Raw genomic sequence first — 19,115 nt, forward strand, 5'->3', positions numbered from 1 at the left:
GAAGGAAGCTTGAGGAGGGAGCAATTTCAGTGAAGCTGAATAGAGCTTTCCCAAGGCAGTGAGAAGTGGCGCTCACCATACATTGAACTTGACAGGGACCAGATTCGTAACTCTCCGGGAACTAGGAACTGCAGTGTCCACAAGCCATTCAGCCTATGGCATTTTGCTGTAACAGCCAAGACTTAATATTCCCCCCCCCTCGCAATTCCATTTATGATATAATAATCACTTTAGTCCAGTTCTAGCCAAATGATTTAAACCCCACCCCACCCCAATAGTGGAATCTGAACTTTGGGGTGGACCAGTAGCCTCAGTGTGCTCCAGGTAAGTCCCTGTCCTAGAATGACGTCACTCCTGCCTGCTCCTTAGGAAAGTCTGTGTTCTGGGCAATCCAACCATGAACAAGGGGTTCCAAACGCTTCTCCACACATCAACAGAAAACAACCAAATACCAGATAAGGGAGACTGCAGGGCCCGGGTCAGTGGGGCAGTAGACTGTCTAGAAGAATTCAGTACGGTAAAGACTCACACCCAATCCCTCTTTCTCACCTCCTGTCTTTAGAGACATTAGGGCATTTTGCAACGTAGAACTGACAAATGCATTTCAAGACATACTATTTGTTTAATGGGAGAGGGGTGCCGAGTATCAAACTCCACATGAGGAGCTTGCTAAGCACGTACTTTATCAATAAGATACACCCCCAATCCTAGGGAATACCTCTTTGAATCTTTTAACCTCCAGGCAAAGGTTATATTGCTATTACCACCCTCACTTTAGAGGTAGGACATGGAGGTACAGGAGGGATTAAGTTAGTTGCTCCAGGGACACAACTTCTAAGTGTCAGAGTCTTCCCATGACTGCTGAGCTAGGGTGCGTGTCCCTTCTAAGCTTCAAGCCATCCTCCTGAGGCTCTGATGCAGCCCAGGAACCCCTCCTAACCTCAGGAACCTCTTCTTAGAGCAGATGTAGGCAGAGTCCTTAACTAGAGCTACAGCATACATGAAAGCTGGGAAGGGTACTTGGGAGTAACTTCCATCCCTGTGGTCAGGTCACCATCTTCTTTACTCATGGCTCTTTGTGTCAGGAATGATGGTGGCTTCCAAGATAAAAATGAATGGAAAATGCCCTTTAATCAGAGCCCCAGCCATCCAGCTTGTGAAACAGCATTTACAAAATAACACTCTGTTGCTACCTAAAGGGCACCATTGTCTTTAACAATAACACCTCTTTATAGGCAATAAATGTTCTTAAAAACATAACCAAAAGGAAAAAAAATATCTTAACTGCATGTAAACTAATGCAAATCTGCCATTGCCTCCACAGCTAGATGGGTGGAAAATAGGTAAAAAGACATTTTACAGAGTCCACGGGGAATTCTGAGAGTAAACCCAGACACAAATTGATTTGTATTCATTTTTCATGCTGGTAATGCTTAGTGCTCTGACAGCAGTTTCCTAGAATGTGAGTGGAGGGCCGCTCAGGTCTGACCCGGGTTAATACTCCCATCTGGAGAAGAGGCACTCCCTTCAGCCTCTCTTCAGTAGGGAGCAGTAGAGAGGCACATCATCTCAGAGTGTGGCTGGACAGGGTCTACCTTTGGCCACTGCCTCATAGCAACATCTCCCAGGTTGATGAACGCTTACTTTGCAGCCCCTCCTCTGCCGAGGCCCATGGAGCCAGGCCCTCTATAGCCCTGGTGTTGGGGACTGCTCGAGACCTGTTCTCAGATCACTCACAGCAGATATGGGAGACATGCCTGTCACTTCAGCGCACACACACACACAGAGAATCCCTTAGTCTGGTTCTATAGGGACTATAGCTCCTTTTCTGGTCACCACAAAAGGCCCAAGTTCTTTGAAGTACATCCTGTCCCTTCTCAGGAAATGGGCCCCTCTGTTAGCCCTGCAGCCCCCTTCTTTGGCATAAAGTATTGGCAAAGCTGAGGGAGCATGTGTCCACCCCACAGCTCTTAACGACAGCAAAGAGCCCAAGTAGGACAGAGCAATGCCACTGGTGGCCGCTATCTCTCCTCCTCCACCAGAGAGCAGTCATGTGACTGAGCCCTGGACAAGGACAAAGATTCTCTATCCCAACAACAACAACAAAACAAAGGTGGTGGTGGTGGGGGGGGGAACTATGGCAGACATTCAGTGAGCACAAGGTCAGGGCCAAAGAAGCACATTGATGGTGACCCTGGGCCCTGCTGAAGACGGCTGATCATGTGGCTGTCACTTAGGAGTGAAGACTAGACACCTCCAGTCTGCTCTGAGACACAACTCCGTTCCTCTTACGTTTCTGGTCCCACTGACCCCGTTTCCTCTAACTTGAAGCAGAGTATTCCCAAACTAGTGCGGCTTTGACAATTTCATCGTGCTCAGTTCATTCATAGACGCGTTCATTTTGCATCACTTAGCTAGGGTGTTGTAGATGACAGCCTTCGCCCCAGTGCAAACCCTGCGAGGGAGCACTGGTAGGCTGGGTTAACTGGTTAAGACAAACCCAAGCTCTGAGACCGGCTAGGGTGAGTGTGGATCTGGGGTCAACCAAGAGAGAAACTTCTGGGAATACTTATGAGGAACTTTTCTTGACCTGTTTATCTGAACTGGAAGACTCCACCCCACATACGAGCAGCACCCTCAGGTGAGAGCCCAGATAAATGAGGTCTGAGGAAACAGCTTTGAGTTTTTGCTTCCATTGCCTTCATGTCTTACTGATAACTCCATCAACGCTGCTGCTGCTGCCGCCGCCGCCACATCCCTTTGCTGATATGGGAACTCAGTTTCTTCTGTTTTCCAATGCACACTGAAGACCAATGACATTCCAGCACTCCCCTAGGCCTTTAGCATCAGATGGGCACTGCTGAGGCATCCAGCCTCATGGACTGAGCAGCGGGAGAGCTAAGCCTGACCAGTATGAGGACAGCTGCTGCAGGGTTACCCAGACTAGAGTGAGACATTTAATTCATCTTTGAATATATGTTTAAGTAATCTTTAATCTTTTAATAATAATCGATAATAACCAATTCTGTTATTTTAGAGAGCCCTGACTAGATAATACAGGAAAATAGAAACAACTGGGGTATTTGGAGGGATCTAGTTCGGAGACGGGCATTCGGGGAGAGACCTCGGGGAAGCTGCATAGAGGCGGCCGCGCTGTGAACGAGGTCTGGAAAGAAGCAGGTGATGGAGATGAGAGAGGCCTCAGCTACCACATTTGGCAGAGAAATCTTAAGTCAGGCTCCCAGGAAGTAGAGAAAAAGAATGCCACTTCCTTAGGATGGTAGAGAGGGGGGCACTCCTGATCCCCTCCCGCCCTCCCCAAACCAAGAGCTGCTGAGGGAGAAGCCCTGCACTATTTTTAGGGGAGAGAGTGATGGGAACACTGGCGGCTTGGAGTTTCTAATAATAATAACAATAGCCAGCACTTATCGAACACGTACCACATCCCAGCAATGAATGTGCTAATTTCATCGAATCCTCCCAAGCCTGTGAGGTGGGGACTATTATTAGCCTTGTTTAACAGATGGAGACGGAGATGTAGAGAGGGCTGGAATCTTGTCCCAGATTACAGATCTGGGAGGGTCACATTTGGCTATGTCCAGACTCCCACCAAAACGCCAGCAGGCCAGTCATGGCGTTCCCCTGGCCGAGGGCAAACGTTGTACTCGGCCGAGGCGCTCTATCAGCAGACAATGAGTGGACACACCAGGGCTAGAGGAGGCTTGACCTCCTAACTCTGACTTGGCATCAAACTGCACACGGCGCATCTTCCTGAAGCGCATGTGTCTAGCGAGGCACTGCATAGCTTCCAGAGCCTCTGCTCATCGCCCTGCCTCTGCGGCTGGGTGTGGCCACGTGACCAAATCTGGCCAATGACTTTAAATGGATATGTTATGTAGCAACCCTTGGGAAACTTCCTTGAAAGACAGCTGGTCCTTCCCTGTGTGGCCCTGCAGAGGTCCTGTTGTGGGAATGTGGAAGGAGACTGAGGAACTGGACACCTCATTCCAAGAAGTTACCTGAGGGCGTCCTGGAGCAGGGCTGCCCATCCTGGCACCTTACACTGGGGAGAAATCAGCCTCGCTGCTGCTTGGTGCTGGGCATCTGGACCTCTGTTCTCTATACAGCTGTACTGCCTTCCAATAGCTGTATACGAAAGGAAGCCCACAGGCAGACAAGGCCATCTGGAGACTCTCAGCCAGAGTGTACGGGAAAGGGCCGGTGGGAAGGGCTGGTCTTCTCCCAGCAAGCCTCAAGGCAGCCTCCTTTAGGTGGCTGTTCAGGCTTGTCATGTCATCTCTTGTCCACACCTGCTTATCAGGGTATCATCTGCCATTGGCTGTCCAGAGCTAACACAACATGTGGGTATTTCAGATGTGTTGTTTATGATGACAGAGCCCGCTAAGCTAGCTTCCCTGCCCCACCCACCATCAATAAATAACCAACGAAAAGGACCTCAATAGAGACTTTCTTTTCAGTGTACCTTAAAGGTGACAAGAAAAACTGTCACAAACAGTGGCCACTTCCCCTGTGCCAGGCCAGAAGGCTAGGTGTGTTACACACATAGTTTTCTGATTTTAACACTTGTACTAGGGAAGGTTTGTATGTGTTTGTTTGTTTAAAATCAATTGTTCGTAGATAAGCAAACAGGTTGAGGGGTGGTGTCTTTACACTTCACACAGTCAGGGACTGAGGCCAGTCTCATCCCAGGACCACCTGCCAGAGTCCAAACCCCGCCTCTTTGAGCCCAGTCCCACAGCACATGGGTGTATAACCGAATTCTGCCTGGCTAGTGGCTCTGCACAGCTTGTGGAACTGAGGAATCAGGGAAGAAAAAGAAAAAATGAGGTTTCTTGGGGATTGGGTTCAATTGCTGTGGACAGAGCACTGTCCCCAGGGAGGATTGTGATGCCATCCTGTTGGCTCCTCTGAAGCATGCCTGGCTGACAGTGGCTGAATGCGGCTGCACCCTTCCTGAAACACCTTAGAATTCCTACAAAGTAGCCATAAAGGAATTTATTACAAACCAACAACTTCGTTCTTAAAAGGTCTTTGAGCAATAATTGCTCGCATTCAATAAAGCCTATAAAATACATTCCTACTTTCATTTTAGGGCCAGGTGAAGGTCAAGAGGAGAGTCTCTTCTGCTCTGCTGTGGCCAGCAATCTGAGCCACTTCAGCAATTGTCCCCACTCACCCACCTTCCACCGTGCTCCAATCCCCTCTCCTTGTCCCACCAGAAATGGGTAGCTCACAGTTGACAATCTGTAGCACAGTGACAGAGGGCAGAGGGGAGTGGAAGAGAGCCTTTCCACACGGAGTAAGACAAGATGAAGGGGACAATGTCCCCAAGCTGTGTCAATGACCAGTTTCCTTATACTTAGGGCACTTGCCCATCTTAGAATGGAGGGAAGCAGGGCTAGCAAAGATTTGTGGACAGTGAGAACACTTCCCCAAGTACTTTCCAGATTGGAGGGAAAATTCTAGATTCCCCCCCCCCCCCCCGCTGTCAAGTATTAGCTTAAGAGTTGTCAAACTTTCCGTAGAGGACTAAGTCGAAAATATTTAAGGACTTCAGGTTCATGTGGTCTCTGGTGGAACTAGTTAACGCTGCCATTGTAGCAGAGAGCCAACCAGACATAATACAGAAATACAGAACACACAGGGCTGTGTTCCAATAAATCTTTATTCATAAAAATGGTCAAGGCCTTGCCCTAAGTCTGTGGACTCATGGATGTAACACTACCTTCAAATGGGGGACAATGCCAACAGGACAAACCTAGAAAATTGTTTTCTTTTGTCACGCCTTGTGATGCCATTCTCACACTCAGATACTAACCAGGCCTGACTCTGCTCATCTCCCGAGACATAAATATAAATAAAGATTCTAACAATGGAAACATATTTCACTTGAACCACAGAGAGGAAAATTAAATACCTTTGTACTGAGATAACTAAATTATTTTTCTAATTCCAAGATGATAGGTGTGAGGAGAAGGACCATAAAGGGAAGAGCTACTATTGAAAGCACTCATTTCAAGTTAATTTTTCATTTTCTACAGCTCGCCATCGACTAGGGAATGACTTACCTAACACGATTATAAAAAACGGTTTCTCTCTTTGATCAGGAGCTAACTATGAAGCTAGTAATGGTTTCAGTATTGTTTCAAGTCATAATGGAAATGATTTGCACTATGGTAGAAAGAAAAAGAAAAAAAGAGCTTAAGAATTGTTAATTAACTTCACTGTTTCTCCACAAACGCTACGAGTATTAAAAAACAAGATTGCGGAAGAGCAAACATCAGGGCTTAATGAACAATGGGGTGTAATTGAAGTAACAGAGAATGACTTAATCGGGACAGTGGGTTGTTTAATTACGGGGATAATGGATCTTCTGCAAGGACAAGCTCAACGGAACCGAAGGGGCCTGAGAGAGGTAAGGAAAGCTCAAAAACTCCTGCTGGGGATAGCCAGTGTTGTGTTAGATGTGGGATGTTCCATTAGCCATGCTTGTCCCCAAATGGTGACCACCGGGGAGAAGGCCGACTTGCTATCGGCTGGCATAAACCTTCCAGACATCACAACATCCACAACACTGTTTCTGCAGGCATGTCCCGAGCTTTGTCAAGAATTTCTAATAATCTTAAAGACTTTTGTACAGATATGAGAATGAGCGTAATAATGTGTCTGTTGGAACACTTTCCCAGGGTGCCAAGATGCTATCTCTCTGATGTAGCAGATTGGCAAGCTCATTTCCTGGGTTTAAGAGTTCAAAAAACCATTTCTTGCTTAACTTTGATTACAAGTCAAACTCCGCCTGCTAATTCAGCATGCCTGTTACGAGTTATTGGTTTTTCTCATCTCCTGAAACGGAGGCAAATGTCCCTTCTCCCATGTGGCACACTTTCCTGGAACTGAAGTCCTCCGAGTTGCAGGCCCTCTGCTGTGCACCCATGCTCCTGACATGCAGGAGTGTGGGCGAGCACTCAGCAGCCAACGCCACCTTTGGAGCTTTCAGTTGGCAATGGGGGGAAACAGGATTGATAGGTCCTATTCCGCTCCGACTGTCACCTCTGAACTCACAGGCGGTGTGTGAGGAGCAGACTTCTTTCTTCTCTTGTTCTTTCAGACGGGATCTCATGTAGCCTAGACTGGCCTGAAACTTCTTACGTAGCTGCGGATGACTTTGAACTCAGATTACATTTATCGATTAATTTCTATGTGCGGAGGGCAGAGAGTGGCTTGCGGGGACAGGCTCTCTGCTCCCACCACGTGGGTGACGAGGACTGAACTCGGGTTGCCAGGCTGAACAGCAAACACCTTTTCCTACTGAGCAGTCTTCCCTACGTTAGTTTTTGAGACAGTGTCCCCACTGATTGCGGAGCTATGGCAAAGCCTGTGGGAACTGCACACCCCTGCAGTGTGCCGTAGTAGCTGATTTTAATGTGGGTATTGGAGATCCAAACTCAGGTTATCATGCTTGCACAGCAACTCCTTTACCTCTGGAGCTGTCTCCTACCCTGAACTCATACACATTAATGGAAGGCTAGGGTGGCGTGTGCAGGCAGGCCCTCCCACAAAGCATCAGAGAGTGAGCTGAGCTGAGGGCCATTTGACTCACCAGATGCCAGCCTGGGGCTCCAGGTACAAAAGCCATGGCTTTTGTAGGGCTATGCTTGGGCTTTGTCTTCTCAAGATGTGATGAACAAAACCCGACTAACGATTTGTTAGTATAATGATTTCAAATACAAGAAAACTGGCAGCATGGCTTTATGTTCTGGAAAACAGTCTATATCTCAGAGAGGAAACATCCTAACCTGGGAGGTGTGAAACCTAACTCCTAGTTTGTTGTGTGAGGCGCTGTTTCTGAGGATGCATCCAAAAGGGCTTTTCCTCAAACCGGCCCTGCCATGGTACCGATTCTGCTCTTTCAACTTGTTCATGTGACTGTTCTGGAGCTTTCTGATCTTCCTTGATCGGATTTACACACGCACGCACACGCATGCACACACACACACTCCAATTTCTTCACCACACCTTAGTTTTCAATTACATAAACCATCTCAGGCAAATTTAGTAAAGCAAGGCTTTGAGTGCAGTGTGGGAGGCTGGGGGGAAGGGATATGGGGATGGGGCGGGGGGAGAGGACAGGAAGAAGGGGAAATATACAAACAGAATGGTTCAGGCCAGGAGAAGTTGCATGAAAGGAAATGGAAAACCTTAAATTTTTTATATTGACCTTCTGGTAACATTTTTTGTCACACAAGCTTAGACTGGATCATGTGCCTTCTCTCTAGCTTCTAGTATAATCAGCCACCATGAAAAGGAGTTTGGAGCAGGTCCAACAAAAGGCATTAGAAAAATCATCCTTAAAGGCAAAGGCCCTAGGAGCTAGGACCCACCCCTCTGCCAGGCTCTACTCTCTCCACAGCACATGAGTCAGAGGACAGTGCATAGATTTAATTTTCCATTGCATTTCCCCCAGAGGCTATAAAAGGGGGGAAAATTCAAGAGTCGACATGAATTTCTTCAACATCAAGTAACATTCTGATGAGTTGAGTGCTAACAAATCAGAAACACATGGTCTTAATTGACTGTGAAATAAATAATGTTTCCAAATGAAAGGGAGAGAAAGCGCTCAGACGCAAAGCACAGAAAAGGGCTCCAACCTCCAAAGTTTTCTTCAGGAAGCTGACACCCCCTCCCCACAAGCCCTACTTCCCTTTGTCTCCTCCCTGTCTGGTGCAAAGTTTCATGAAGTCTTGTTGGAGCCCCTAACCCTATGTCCGCTGGTGAACATTTCTCTTTGGGGACCCTGTGAGGGCTGGCAGCCTCACCTCAAGCTGGGTGGATTCTATGGGAAAAGGATGATTGAGTTCATCGTTCTGGAAAGCTGAGGGCAGGCAGGGCGCTAGCCTCTCCCTGCTGCTGTTGAGGGCCACGTGCTACTTTGGGCTTGGTGGTCAAGCAGCAAGGAGGGCCACAGGTCGAGAGGGGGGACAATAGAGCAGGGCAGGGACCCACAGGTGACTTATGTCACCTCTGTGGGAGGGTAGACTCTCCTTTGTGTTTGCATGTGCCTGCATGTGTGCACTCACATGTGTCGTGCAGCATGTGTCTTGCACACTCTTTTCATCTCTCTAACACCTCCATGAGATGGGCAGACGACATGGTTATCACCTTTATGTTACACATGGGGTGGGGACTGAGGAGACACAGGAAGTGGAGAGGCTTGCTCAGTGTCACCTGGCTCGCTGGTGGCAGAGGAAAGGTTCAAATCTGCCTGACTCCAGAACCCAGGCCCTTACCTCCCATGCCAGCTGCTCTCCAATAGATCTGAGGAGCACGTTAACCATGGGAAGCCTAAGGCTGAAGGGCTCAGTGGTTAAGGGCCCGCACTGCTCTTGCAGATGACCCAAGTTCAGTTCCCAGCCCTCTTGTTAGGTCTCTCACAACCACCTGTCATCCCTCCTCTGGAGGAATCGGATACCTCTGACCTCCGTGGGGACCTGCACCCGTGTGCACACACCTGTGTGCAGACACACATACAGGTATGGAGAAATGGAGCACTCACTGCACTTGCAAAGGACCTAGACTCGCTTCCCAGCAAACACGTGGTAAACAAATACATGCAGGCAGACACTCCTATCAAATAAAAATAACTAAATTTAAAAATTGCAAATCCTAGGCCACACCCCAGGTTTGCATCTAGGGTTACTTAACAATTGGTCTAACATTCTCTAGGCAATGGTGATGCACGCTAAAGCTTGAGGACCACTGCACTGCCCCCGGAGATGCTGACCATTATCCACAGGAGCCAGCACACTGAGACGTGCTCACCCTCGGTGCAGCTTCCTGCATCTTGCATGGCTGCTCAGCACACAGCTGTCTTTAATGGGGATGTTACATTTGCTGTGAAGGAAACTGGAAACAGCTGATCTATTGGCTCCTCCTTGCCCACAGACATGGCATAACCGTAACATGGTCCACAGCAGAGTGGTGCCTCCTTCAATTAGGAGTGGATTCTTCTAGAATGATACCACAGGACTTGCCACCCAGAGCAAAGCCACAGGAGTCTTAACTCCTCAGCAAGCAATTCCCGAATCCCACTGGAATCTATTTCTTCCCTCTCCACTAATGAGACGGTAAAGAAGCTTCGAGTCTCCATAGAGCTAAAGATCAAACCAAAACACAGCGACCTCCCCCAAGTCTATGGGAATGGAAAAGCTTAGAAATTCCCTGAGCCATACAGAAGAGAGTTTCCATACAGGGCTTCTGCCACAAAATCCCCCAAAGGCCCTAAAGCTTGGAGGGGGGACAGTTGAGGGTGGGTGGAGCCGGGATGGGTTAAAAGGAAGTTCTCTGGCATTTGAAACTCTTAGGCAGCCTGGCCTCTTATCCTATCCTCTTGGAGCGATCCACAGCATCCCTCTAAAAATATCTATGAGATCACAGTACATTAAGTGCGTGACACCAAACATTTGTAACTAATCCATGGAAATAAAGTAAGGCGTCATGTTGCATGGGGAACACAGTGAAATTTGTCTTGTGTTATCGTTCTAAAATAAGACGGCCTCAATTTGGTTGAAATATATCTTCACACATTGTCTTCCCCAAGCAGAGCCATTTGAGAAATTCTGATTGCAATTATAAGTGCTGAATAGGGAGCACTTTGCATTTCCTTTGACGATGCTAAAAGCTATAAGCAATCTTGATATTAAAATCTTTGGAAATTGATGAGTACCCCAGGCAACATCACCAATGCTTTCTTCCCCAATCCAAGTAATTAAAATCTATTATATGAACACATGTTAATATTTCATCAACTCCTGCTTATAACTAAGTAGATGCATGATGCCCCCCCACTGTCCAAAAGTTATTGGCTCCATTTTAGTGAACTACCTGGCGCGCCCCACCCTCTGGGTATGGATGGGGTACTTTAGGCAAACTTACCACAGTGCTGAATTCCGGAACCTGCCAGAGCAGCCAGTCTTCATTGAGGGTGTACAGTGCTTTGCAAGTGATCACATCTACAGGGCCCTTGTTTATTTTCTGGTTTAGAGTCGTCACCAGCAAATAGAAGGGCTCTCCAACAGTCTCCTTGGAAAAGATACCAAAGCCATAGTTAGTTTTTCCTGTGAAGCCCGGGGCAATACCATGAGCACACGGTGGCAGCGTTTCCTAATAATCAACATGCCACACCCAAGAAAGTATGTATCAAGCCTTTAGAGACCAGGAGCGAAAGCCAGGAAACCATCTCCTGCATGCTGTGTGGATGCATACAGCTTCCCCAACACTATGGGAGGCATCCAGTAGAGCCCCGTAATTTCATGTTTAAATCCCGTCTGGCAGACTACTGCTCATCAGTAGGCGATAAGAACAGTTCATGTAGGTAGAGAGTAAACCTTGTTTACACTCTTATTTAATTGCAAACCAAAAATAAGTGACATTTAAAAAAGGGGCGTGGGCTTCACAGTTAGTCTTGACAACAGGGACTCTATTAAAAAAATGTGACAGGGTGGCCTGTCAGAGTTAACAGTGGGGTAAGGAAAGTGGCCTTCACTGCAGCTGTTTACAGCCTGTGTCCTACTCGCGTGCCAGGCCTTGTCCCTTACCGTCCAGACACCTGCACAGTTCCCGAGTCAGGTGGGTAGCACCCGCTTCACTAAACCAAGTCTGTGCCTGGTTCTCTCAGGCCAACCCCAGGGCTCCTGTCTCCAGCCTTCACTTGTGGACACTTTCCTCTGAATTTGGGGCTGGTGGCCCCAAATCTGCAGCCACTGTGTTCAAGGGGACACTGGGTAGCTCGGGAACAGGCCATGTTCAGCTTCCATGCATCTTCCCGAGGCACGCAACCCCGGGGCCAGTTTCGGTTCCTCCTAATAATGAGGTTTCCAGGGTCTGGGTACCTTGGCCTTTAGTGGAGGAAGAGGGGCCGTGCCCAGGCCAGGGAGCCAGAGTGCCTCAGGAGAGATGAAAAGGCAGCTATGTGGCTCCAAGTACATCTGCATAGCTGACTAACTCAGCTTACAAAGGAGGATCCCGCTGAGAACAGGAGGGATTCCCCCACTTTGGGGCCTCCCACCCCTCACCCGTCTCTTCCTGGGCATTTCCTGCCCGCACGCAGGCACGCACGTGCCTTCCCCAGGCCTGGCCTTTCCTTTTGCCCCCTCTGCCACGCCCCACCCCACCCCACCTCTCTTCCCTCCCCTCTGCTGACAAACCCTAGAGTGGCTTTCTTATGCAGGACAGAGGAGGGATGTTCAAAAGTCTCCCAGGAGGGGCAAGGGGGTTGGTACCTGACATTTGCTTCTCACAAGACACTTCCTTTATTTCATGGTCCCTAACCGTGCCTTTATCTGCTTTCCCTCCGCCCCCTTGGGTAATGCCCTGACCACAAACCCGAGAGCCTCTCTTCCTGGCACGTATCAGAGACACACCAGGCGTCCTTGTGTGGGGATGGGGGCCTTCCACATTGGTTGGTACAGAAGCCAGCCAGGCCCGCCTGGGCTAGGCAGAGGGACAGCCACTGACTTAAGGGCACTCTGGTCAGCATTTTCCAGAATGCTGGAAACTGATATGGTAACAATCTGGCTTTGCAGTGCCACTCAGGCCCAGGTTCTAACCTTGGTAATCACTCCTGACATCTTTTTGAGGGTCACTGTAATAATTTAGGTGCCTGTCCCCATATGCCACACAGGACACCTACGCCACCTGGATCTCTGTAGCAGAGGCAGTTTGAAAGTCTTCCCAAAGACACTGATTTTTTTTTTTTTTTTTAACCACTCTAGGGAACCACAGGCCATGAGATTTCTTTGTCATCAACTAACACGAGGTTTAGGTATGTGTCCCCTACTGAAAACTAGTGTTCTCTCTTCGGATGATAGAGCAGAGTTGACTGTCGGCTCACAAAGGTCACTTAGATGCTGGTACCACCATGCCTTGAACCTACAGAATCTCATATACCGTGTCTGCCTCCATTCCCCCACATGGACAATGGCCACAAAGGCACTTCCCTCTTAGGACCATTAAGACAAGACAAGACAAGCTCTTAGCCTGATGTCTGACCTGTACAGCAAACAGCGGACCTTACTAGATGTCCATTGTCATTATTGACCCCACTAGACCTTGGAGTTCTGGAAGGGGATGTTACCTGTTGGTTGCCTCTTACTCAGCATCCATGGCCAGGGCAAGAGGACTAGGACGGTCAGGTCCCCCAGCCCCCTGATCAGCACAGGGAATTCTTCCACCGACCCAGGACTGCTGGATGCTACTCCCCCCTGGGCACCACGCCACATCCCTACCCCCACCAAGTGCTCCACACACTCTTGAATCAGCACAGAGAAGAAATCTTGACCCAGAATGCTTTGCTCAAGGGGGCTGCTTGGGCTTGGAGCCCAGATTTTCTGAACACTTCACTCCTTTCATGCCCAAGAGCGGCTCCTGAGAGCTCCGTGGAAGAAAGACTTGGAAGTGGATTGCAAACCAGTAGCCACACCAGTGGATGCAAAGCAAACCAAACCAGCAACAAACAAGCAAAAACAACAAAACCATGCCCACGGTGCACACACCAACCCCAGGGACTCAGGCAGCTAGCTAGGTGGGTGGCTGGGAAGGCAGCCACAGATAACAAGCTTTGTGTTTTCAACAAATTTAGCTGGGGGCCTGGGGAGAGGGTCTGCTACCTGTGTTCACAGCTGCTGTGGCCCACCCAACCACAGTGAAACTCCAAAGCAGCTCACCCCAGAAATAACTACTTGACACCTCCCCAGAGCAGATGATGTATATATAGCAAGTAAGCAGAAAAGAAGGCGGGTTTCATTCATTTTAATAAGTGGCCATTGCCTTGGGAATGGGAAGAGTCAGTAAATTTTTTTCTTAAACAAAAAAAAAAAAAAAAAATTGTGTATCTACTCCTAAGATTGCATTAAACATTAACTAGGCACAGTCTAAAGTGCTGTTTGTGGATCTCAAGGTAAGCAGCCCTGTTAAAAACCTGTGGTATCTGAAGAAGTGTATCTTCTTCAGAGTTTAATTAGATTTCTAAACTAGCTGCAAACACAGAGTTATGCCCTTTTGCAGGAATCAGGATGGCCAGTGAAACTAAAGATGGATAAGAAACTTCATCTCAGAGAGCTGAACAAAGACCAAGTTCAAGAGAACACCCTTATTTTGATTTTAATGTCTCAGAATAATAGCCGATATTTACAGCCGATCTTACTCAGTCCTGAGCAAGGGCACTTACTTTTTCATCTCTGCTTAAATGAGCCTGACAATATTCATCTTTGGTCAACTCCACAGGTAACATGCTAAGTAAGGGATGCAGCTGTCTGAGTGCCAGACCCAGCACTGGGCTCCGAGGCCCACTCTGTTAACCATGGAAACCATAGAGAGTTTGCACTCAAAGATTTTAAGATGCAATTAAATTCAACCACATTCCATAGTCGGTGGCTTCAAGAAAGTGAACCCTGAAGACTGAAGGCTCAATGGGCATTTGCTTTCATGCTGAATGCCTGGGAAGAAGGGACCATCATTAGCTGTCAGTCAGCACATCGGTGAGTAATGAGTGTTTCCAGCATGCTTTCGAGGCCCAAGAAGTTTCTGCTCACTCCCTGGTCTCAGAATGGGCTAGCAGAACCAAGGATGTCAATTAATGTCAATGGTAAGAAAATGAACTCAATATAAAAAAATCTTACCTCAGAGATTCCTAAATGAATTACATGTACAGGGACTATGAACAAGCAAACAAAAACACCCACAGTTTTTTTTTTTTTTCTGTTCAATCTGGAAGGTCCAAGATCAAGTTCAGTTAAATGCTGACACCATGGAACATTCTGGACTTAGATCCACAAAGGCACCAGCATGTGCTAAAAATAAGTGCCTATTGTCTTACCTCTGACACTGCAGAGCCCTGTGACACTTACCCGGAGGAAACCAGAGAGGCAGACAGACATCCAGTTTGTAAGGAGTTTCTCCACCACAGACTCGGTGCGCCTCAGCATGAGTTTGGGCTGCATATTGCTACATTGTTCCATCAGGTCCCGGGTCAGCACCTCCAGGATGCTGGTCAGGTAGACCAGTTTGGTTTGCAGAGCAATGGTCAGGAAGGAGGCAAACAGACACCTGTTTAAAAACAGAGCTGAGGTGAGCAGTCAGCCCTGGGCTCGGCCGGAGGTCACAGGTATCCATGGAATCTTGCTGGCAATAGGGGACTGTCTTCGGAAACACAGTTTTTGTGTTGTTTAGGTTCCAACCAACTCTGTCCTTATGTCATAAAATTCCACACCAGGCCTGAGGGCCAACAACGTTCTGTTGGCAGACTGCTTGCCTCGTGTATGAAGGCCTGGTTTGGTTTGGATCCCGAGAAGGGCATATACTGGATGTGGTGGCAAACGCCCGCCATCCCTCTCAGCACTAGGGAGACAGAGGCAAGAGGATCAGTAACTCAACATCACCCTCAGTTACACAGTGAGTTTTAGCCCAGCCTGGTACATGAAACAATACATTTCAGTTTTGGGATATTTTCTTTGCCTTTAGCAAGAAGAAGTGAATCTCTTTCCCAAAAATTTACAGTGTTTTTAAATTTAAAAGTAACACTTCTGCATTTTTTTGTTAAGAATTTTCCTTTTCTTTTTTTGGTGCTGGGGTTTTTTTCAGGGTTTTACAGGGTGCTGTGTGTGTGTATGAGCGCGCATGCTGACGCACACACATGCACGCGCCTTCAAGACAGAATTAGTGTTGGGCTGGTGTGACGTGAGCGGCCGGCAGCATGGCTGCGTAAACACCCTGACATAACAGCTGGGAAGGTGCATGCTGCATCTCAGACACTGATTTGGGAACAAGGAGCTTGAGGGCTAGAGATGTAGCTCAGTGGGAAGTACGTATTCAGCATCCTTGAGGCCCCTGACAACCAGCCCTTCAAGAATGAAGCAATGATAAAATCAGTAGTGTGGGTTTTTATTTGTTTCAGACACCGTCTTACCACATAGCCCTGGCTGACCTGTAATTTGTTCTGTAGACCAGGCTGTTCGCAAACTCATGGAGAGGGAAGAGACAAGAGTCTGGACCGCAGGTTGGCCTCAGATTCTGCTTCAGCATGCTTGGATTAAAGGCATGTGCCATCATACCGGGCAGCTGCTTAAGTTTCTAGTGTATCTGCTCGAGTGCTTATCCAAATACAAAAGCATTGCCTTGTACCTGTCCTTGACTGAGAAGTTCTTCTGCTTTTCAAGGGTGTGGATGACAGTAACCAGGAAACTTTTGTTACAGATTAGGGCATCCAGGGCTGTGAGACTCTCATTCTTCTCATTGGCGTCTCTGTTCTGAAACAAAAGACCAACATGATAATGTAGCAGCATAGTGCTTGAGACAACGTAACGGCATAGTTTATAAGCTGAAAGTTAGAAAGTAGATCCGCAACGGTTTTCCAAGACAATGAATGATTTAATATTGAATTCATGATCCAAAAAACCCACAATAAAAATGCAAAGGAATAATCACGGTGATGACAATGATACGGTAACACCAAAAGTCAGACAGCCACTGAGCTAAAAATGAAAACTTAAGAGACTTACGTGCATGTCTTCAGTGAAGATGTGTGTGAAGCCACCTGACTGAGAGGAAGGAGACACTGTTATTATTCATAACATCCAAAGGAAATGAATAGTGTATTTTTGTTATAAATACACAAGTCCATTTTAATAAAACAGAGATGCTATTTGCTAATCTGAAGAGCCCTCGGGCTTATGCTCACTATAGCCTCCAAGATGTAATAAATAGCTATTATGCTCTCAAGAAACACCAGTGCCTTCTGGAAGCCTTTAAGAATAGTCACCAGCATACGTCAGCCTCAGGTTTTGGTAGATTACACTGCATTTTAGAAAGAGTGGGCTCTGAAGTTAAAGAAATGGTGGTGGTCATTATTATGGAAATGTCAGACCTCTCATAAAGCAACTGAGTCGTAAGGCTAAGGCTCACACACACCTGACCCCTAAGGGTAATTCTCATACAGCTTTCTGTAATTACATTTACAGACGGAGAAGGCGTGTGTGTGTGTGTGTGTGTGTGTGTGTGTGTGTGTGTGTGTGTTTCTTGGGAATGTGTTCTTCTCCAATGAGAGTCCTGGGGACTGAACTTTTATCAGACTTGGTGACAAGTGCCTTTACCCTCTGAGTCCTCCTGTGGCCCAACAATTCATTCTTGGCCTTCTGTTGGGAAATAGTATCTTGGCTCCCTGGCTCAAAGTTCTTTCCCTTTTCATCCAAATGTCCTGCTTCCAGGAGATTAGATATTCTGTTTGCCCTATCTATTTTCAGAAAAACAAAGATTAGTCTATCTGCAGGAGGACTGGAAGTTCAGAGTCATTCTTTGTGACTTTGGGAATTTGAGGCCAACTCGTATGGTCTGGGGCCCGGTCTCAAACACAGAGCCAGAAGGCAGGTCAGCAAAAGGGGAGTGGCGAGCTGGGCTGCCCCCTCCTTCGCTGTCCTGAAGGAATTGATCAAGTTCTCTCCAGAATCCAAGCTCCAGGCCCAAACATTTGGCTCTGGGTCAATTAGCAAAGTGACTGACACTCAGCCTCATCGGCTTCCCACAGTGTGTGATAAGAGGCCTGGTTCTGTGGCCTTTCCTGTCCTCTCTTACTATGAACTCAGTTTTGACTTGGGTTCCTTCAGAGAGTTATGAAAAATCCCTGGTGGTTTCTTCTGGTGTCCTCTCTCTTAGTGGCTCCTCTGACTTCTGGTTTTCTGGCTTCCCATTTGCCTTTCAAGATTACACTGAACCCCGAGTTAAACCAATCAGTTCAGCCCCTTGTGGCTAATTTTCTCTTGGCCTAAAATACCGCCGCGTTATGCTGGGCTTTCTTTCCTTTTGACATACTCAGCTCGCAACAGTGTTCCTGGACACTCATTGCTCTGACTTGCCCTTGATTACTGACGTTGGAAGATACGAGAATTTCTTTTCCAGGCCACAGATTATGCTATTCAGCACTCAAGGGCAATCATTAACTGTAGAAGCCCACACAGCTCTCATCTTGATGCTGGAAATCTCCCCTTATTTTATTGCTTTTAAATTCTTAATGGGGATCTCAGAGAGCTGGGGATTGGACTCATGATGTAAGCTTCTTAGATGCCCTGGGCATCACTCTGACTCAGGGACTTGAATTTCCCTCCTTTCCCCAGGTACAGCAAATGGATGAGGCAGCAAACAGCAAATCTTGATGCCTGGTATTCTTGGAGGATAAGTCAAAAAACCTGATCTTATTTATAGTCCTCTTGATTTATAACGCCAAGGCTTAGCCCCTCCCCCAACCCAAAGATGGCAGGGCAATGTCCTAACCTCGGAAAGCACAGGGTGTATCATATCTCTTCTGCTTGAATTGTAGAGAAACTAGAAATTGCTCCCTGCATGTGCCTGTGTTCCCAGGCTTCTAACCCAACGGAGCCAAGATGCTCTGGCAAGGTGATATAAAATTCCTCCCATGACTTGAAGAGATTTCCAACTTTGCTAATAGCCTTGGATCTAAATATGTGTAGTGATATTTTGTTTATGCTATAGCAAATACAGCTTGCCTGAAGATCAGAGTGCAGAGCTAGCCACACCAGTTAGCCATATAGGCCAGGAAGTCAGTGGTGGTACACACCTTTAATCCCAGCACTGGGGGGGGGGGGCAAAGGCAGAAGAATCTCGGTTCAAGGACACCCTGAGCCACACGAAATTGATCCTGTCTAAGAGACACAGAGCTCACACAAAGGTGATCTCAGCACTTGGGATCCTACTCCTTTAATCCCAGCACTAGAGAGGAATATAAGGCAAGGCGGGAGGAGACAGGAGAACATCGCAATCTGAATGGGCCTGAGGAGCAGTGCAGTTGAGGGCATTCTGAGATTCGGTGGGTGGGTTGACTCTTCGGCCTGACCATTGGTAGAGGTGACAGTTCTCGCCTGGGCACTTTGCTTCTCTGATCTTCACCTTAAACCCCAATATCTGTCTCTGAGTTTTTATATTCCTGCTACAATTATGGTCATTGGGATTAATGTGTCCAGGGTGGGGAGAGGATCTCTCTCTGGGGTCGCCAGAATAATAAGGCAGAGCCGAGGTATCAGGACAGAAGA

General features: G+C 47.6%; 1 protein-coding gene across 2 annotated transcripts in view; it reads right to left on the minus strand.

Moving 5' to 3' along the window:
* Plxnc1 (plexin C1) overlaps positions 1–19,115 on the minus strand; it is a 144,163-nt gene that overhangs the window by 23,035 nt on the left and 102,013 nt on the right. For both annotated transcript variants that reach the window (XM_051206264.1, XM_051206265.1), the window contains exons 18-21: positions 16,575–16,613; positions 16,198–16,322; positions 14,925–15,123; positions 10,954–11,100 (exon numbers count right to left, since the gene is read on the minus strand). In XM_051206264.1, coding sequence (XP_051062221.1) covers positions 10,954–11,100; positions 14,925–15,123; positions 16,198–16,322; positions 16,575–16,613 — 510 coding nt within the window. The remainder of the gene's footprint in view (positions 1–10,953; positions 11,101–14,924; positions 15,124–16,197; positions 16,323–16,574; positions 16,614–19,115) is intronic.

Source organism: Phodopus roborovskii, unplaced genomic scaffold (assembly GCF_943737965.1).
Source record: "Phodopus roborovskii unplaced genomic scaffold, PHOROB, whole genome shotgun sequence".
Taxonomy (NCBI): domain Eukaryota; kingdom Metazoa; phylum Chordata; class Mammalia; order Rodentia; family Cricetidae; genus Phodopus; species Phodopus roborovskii.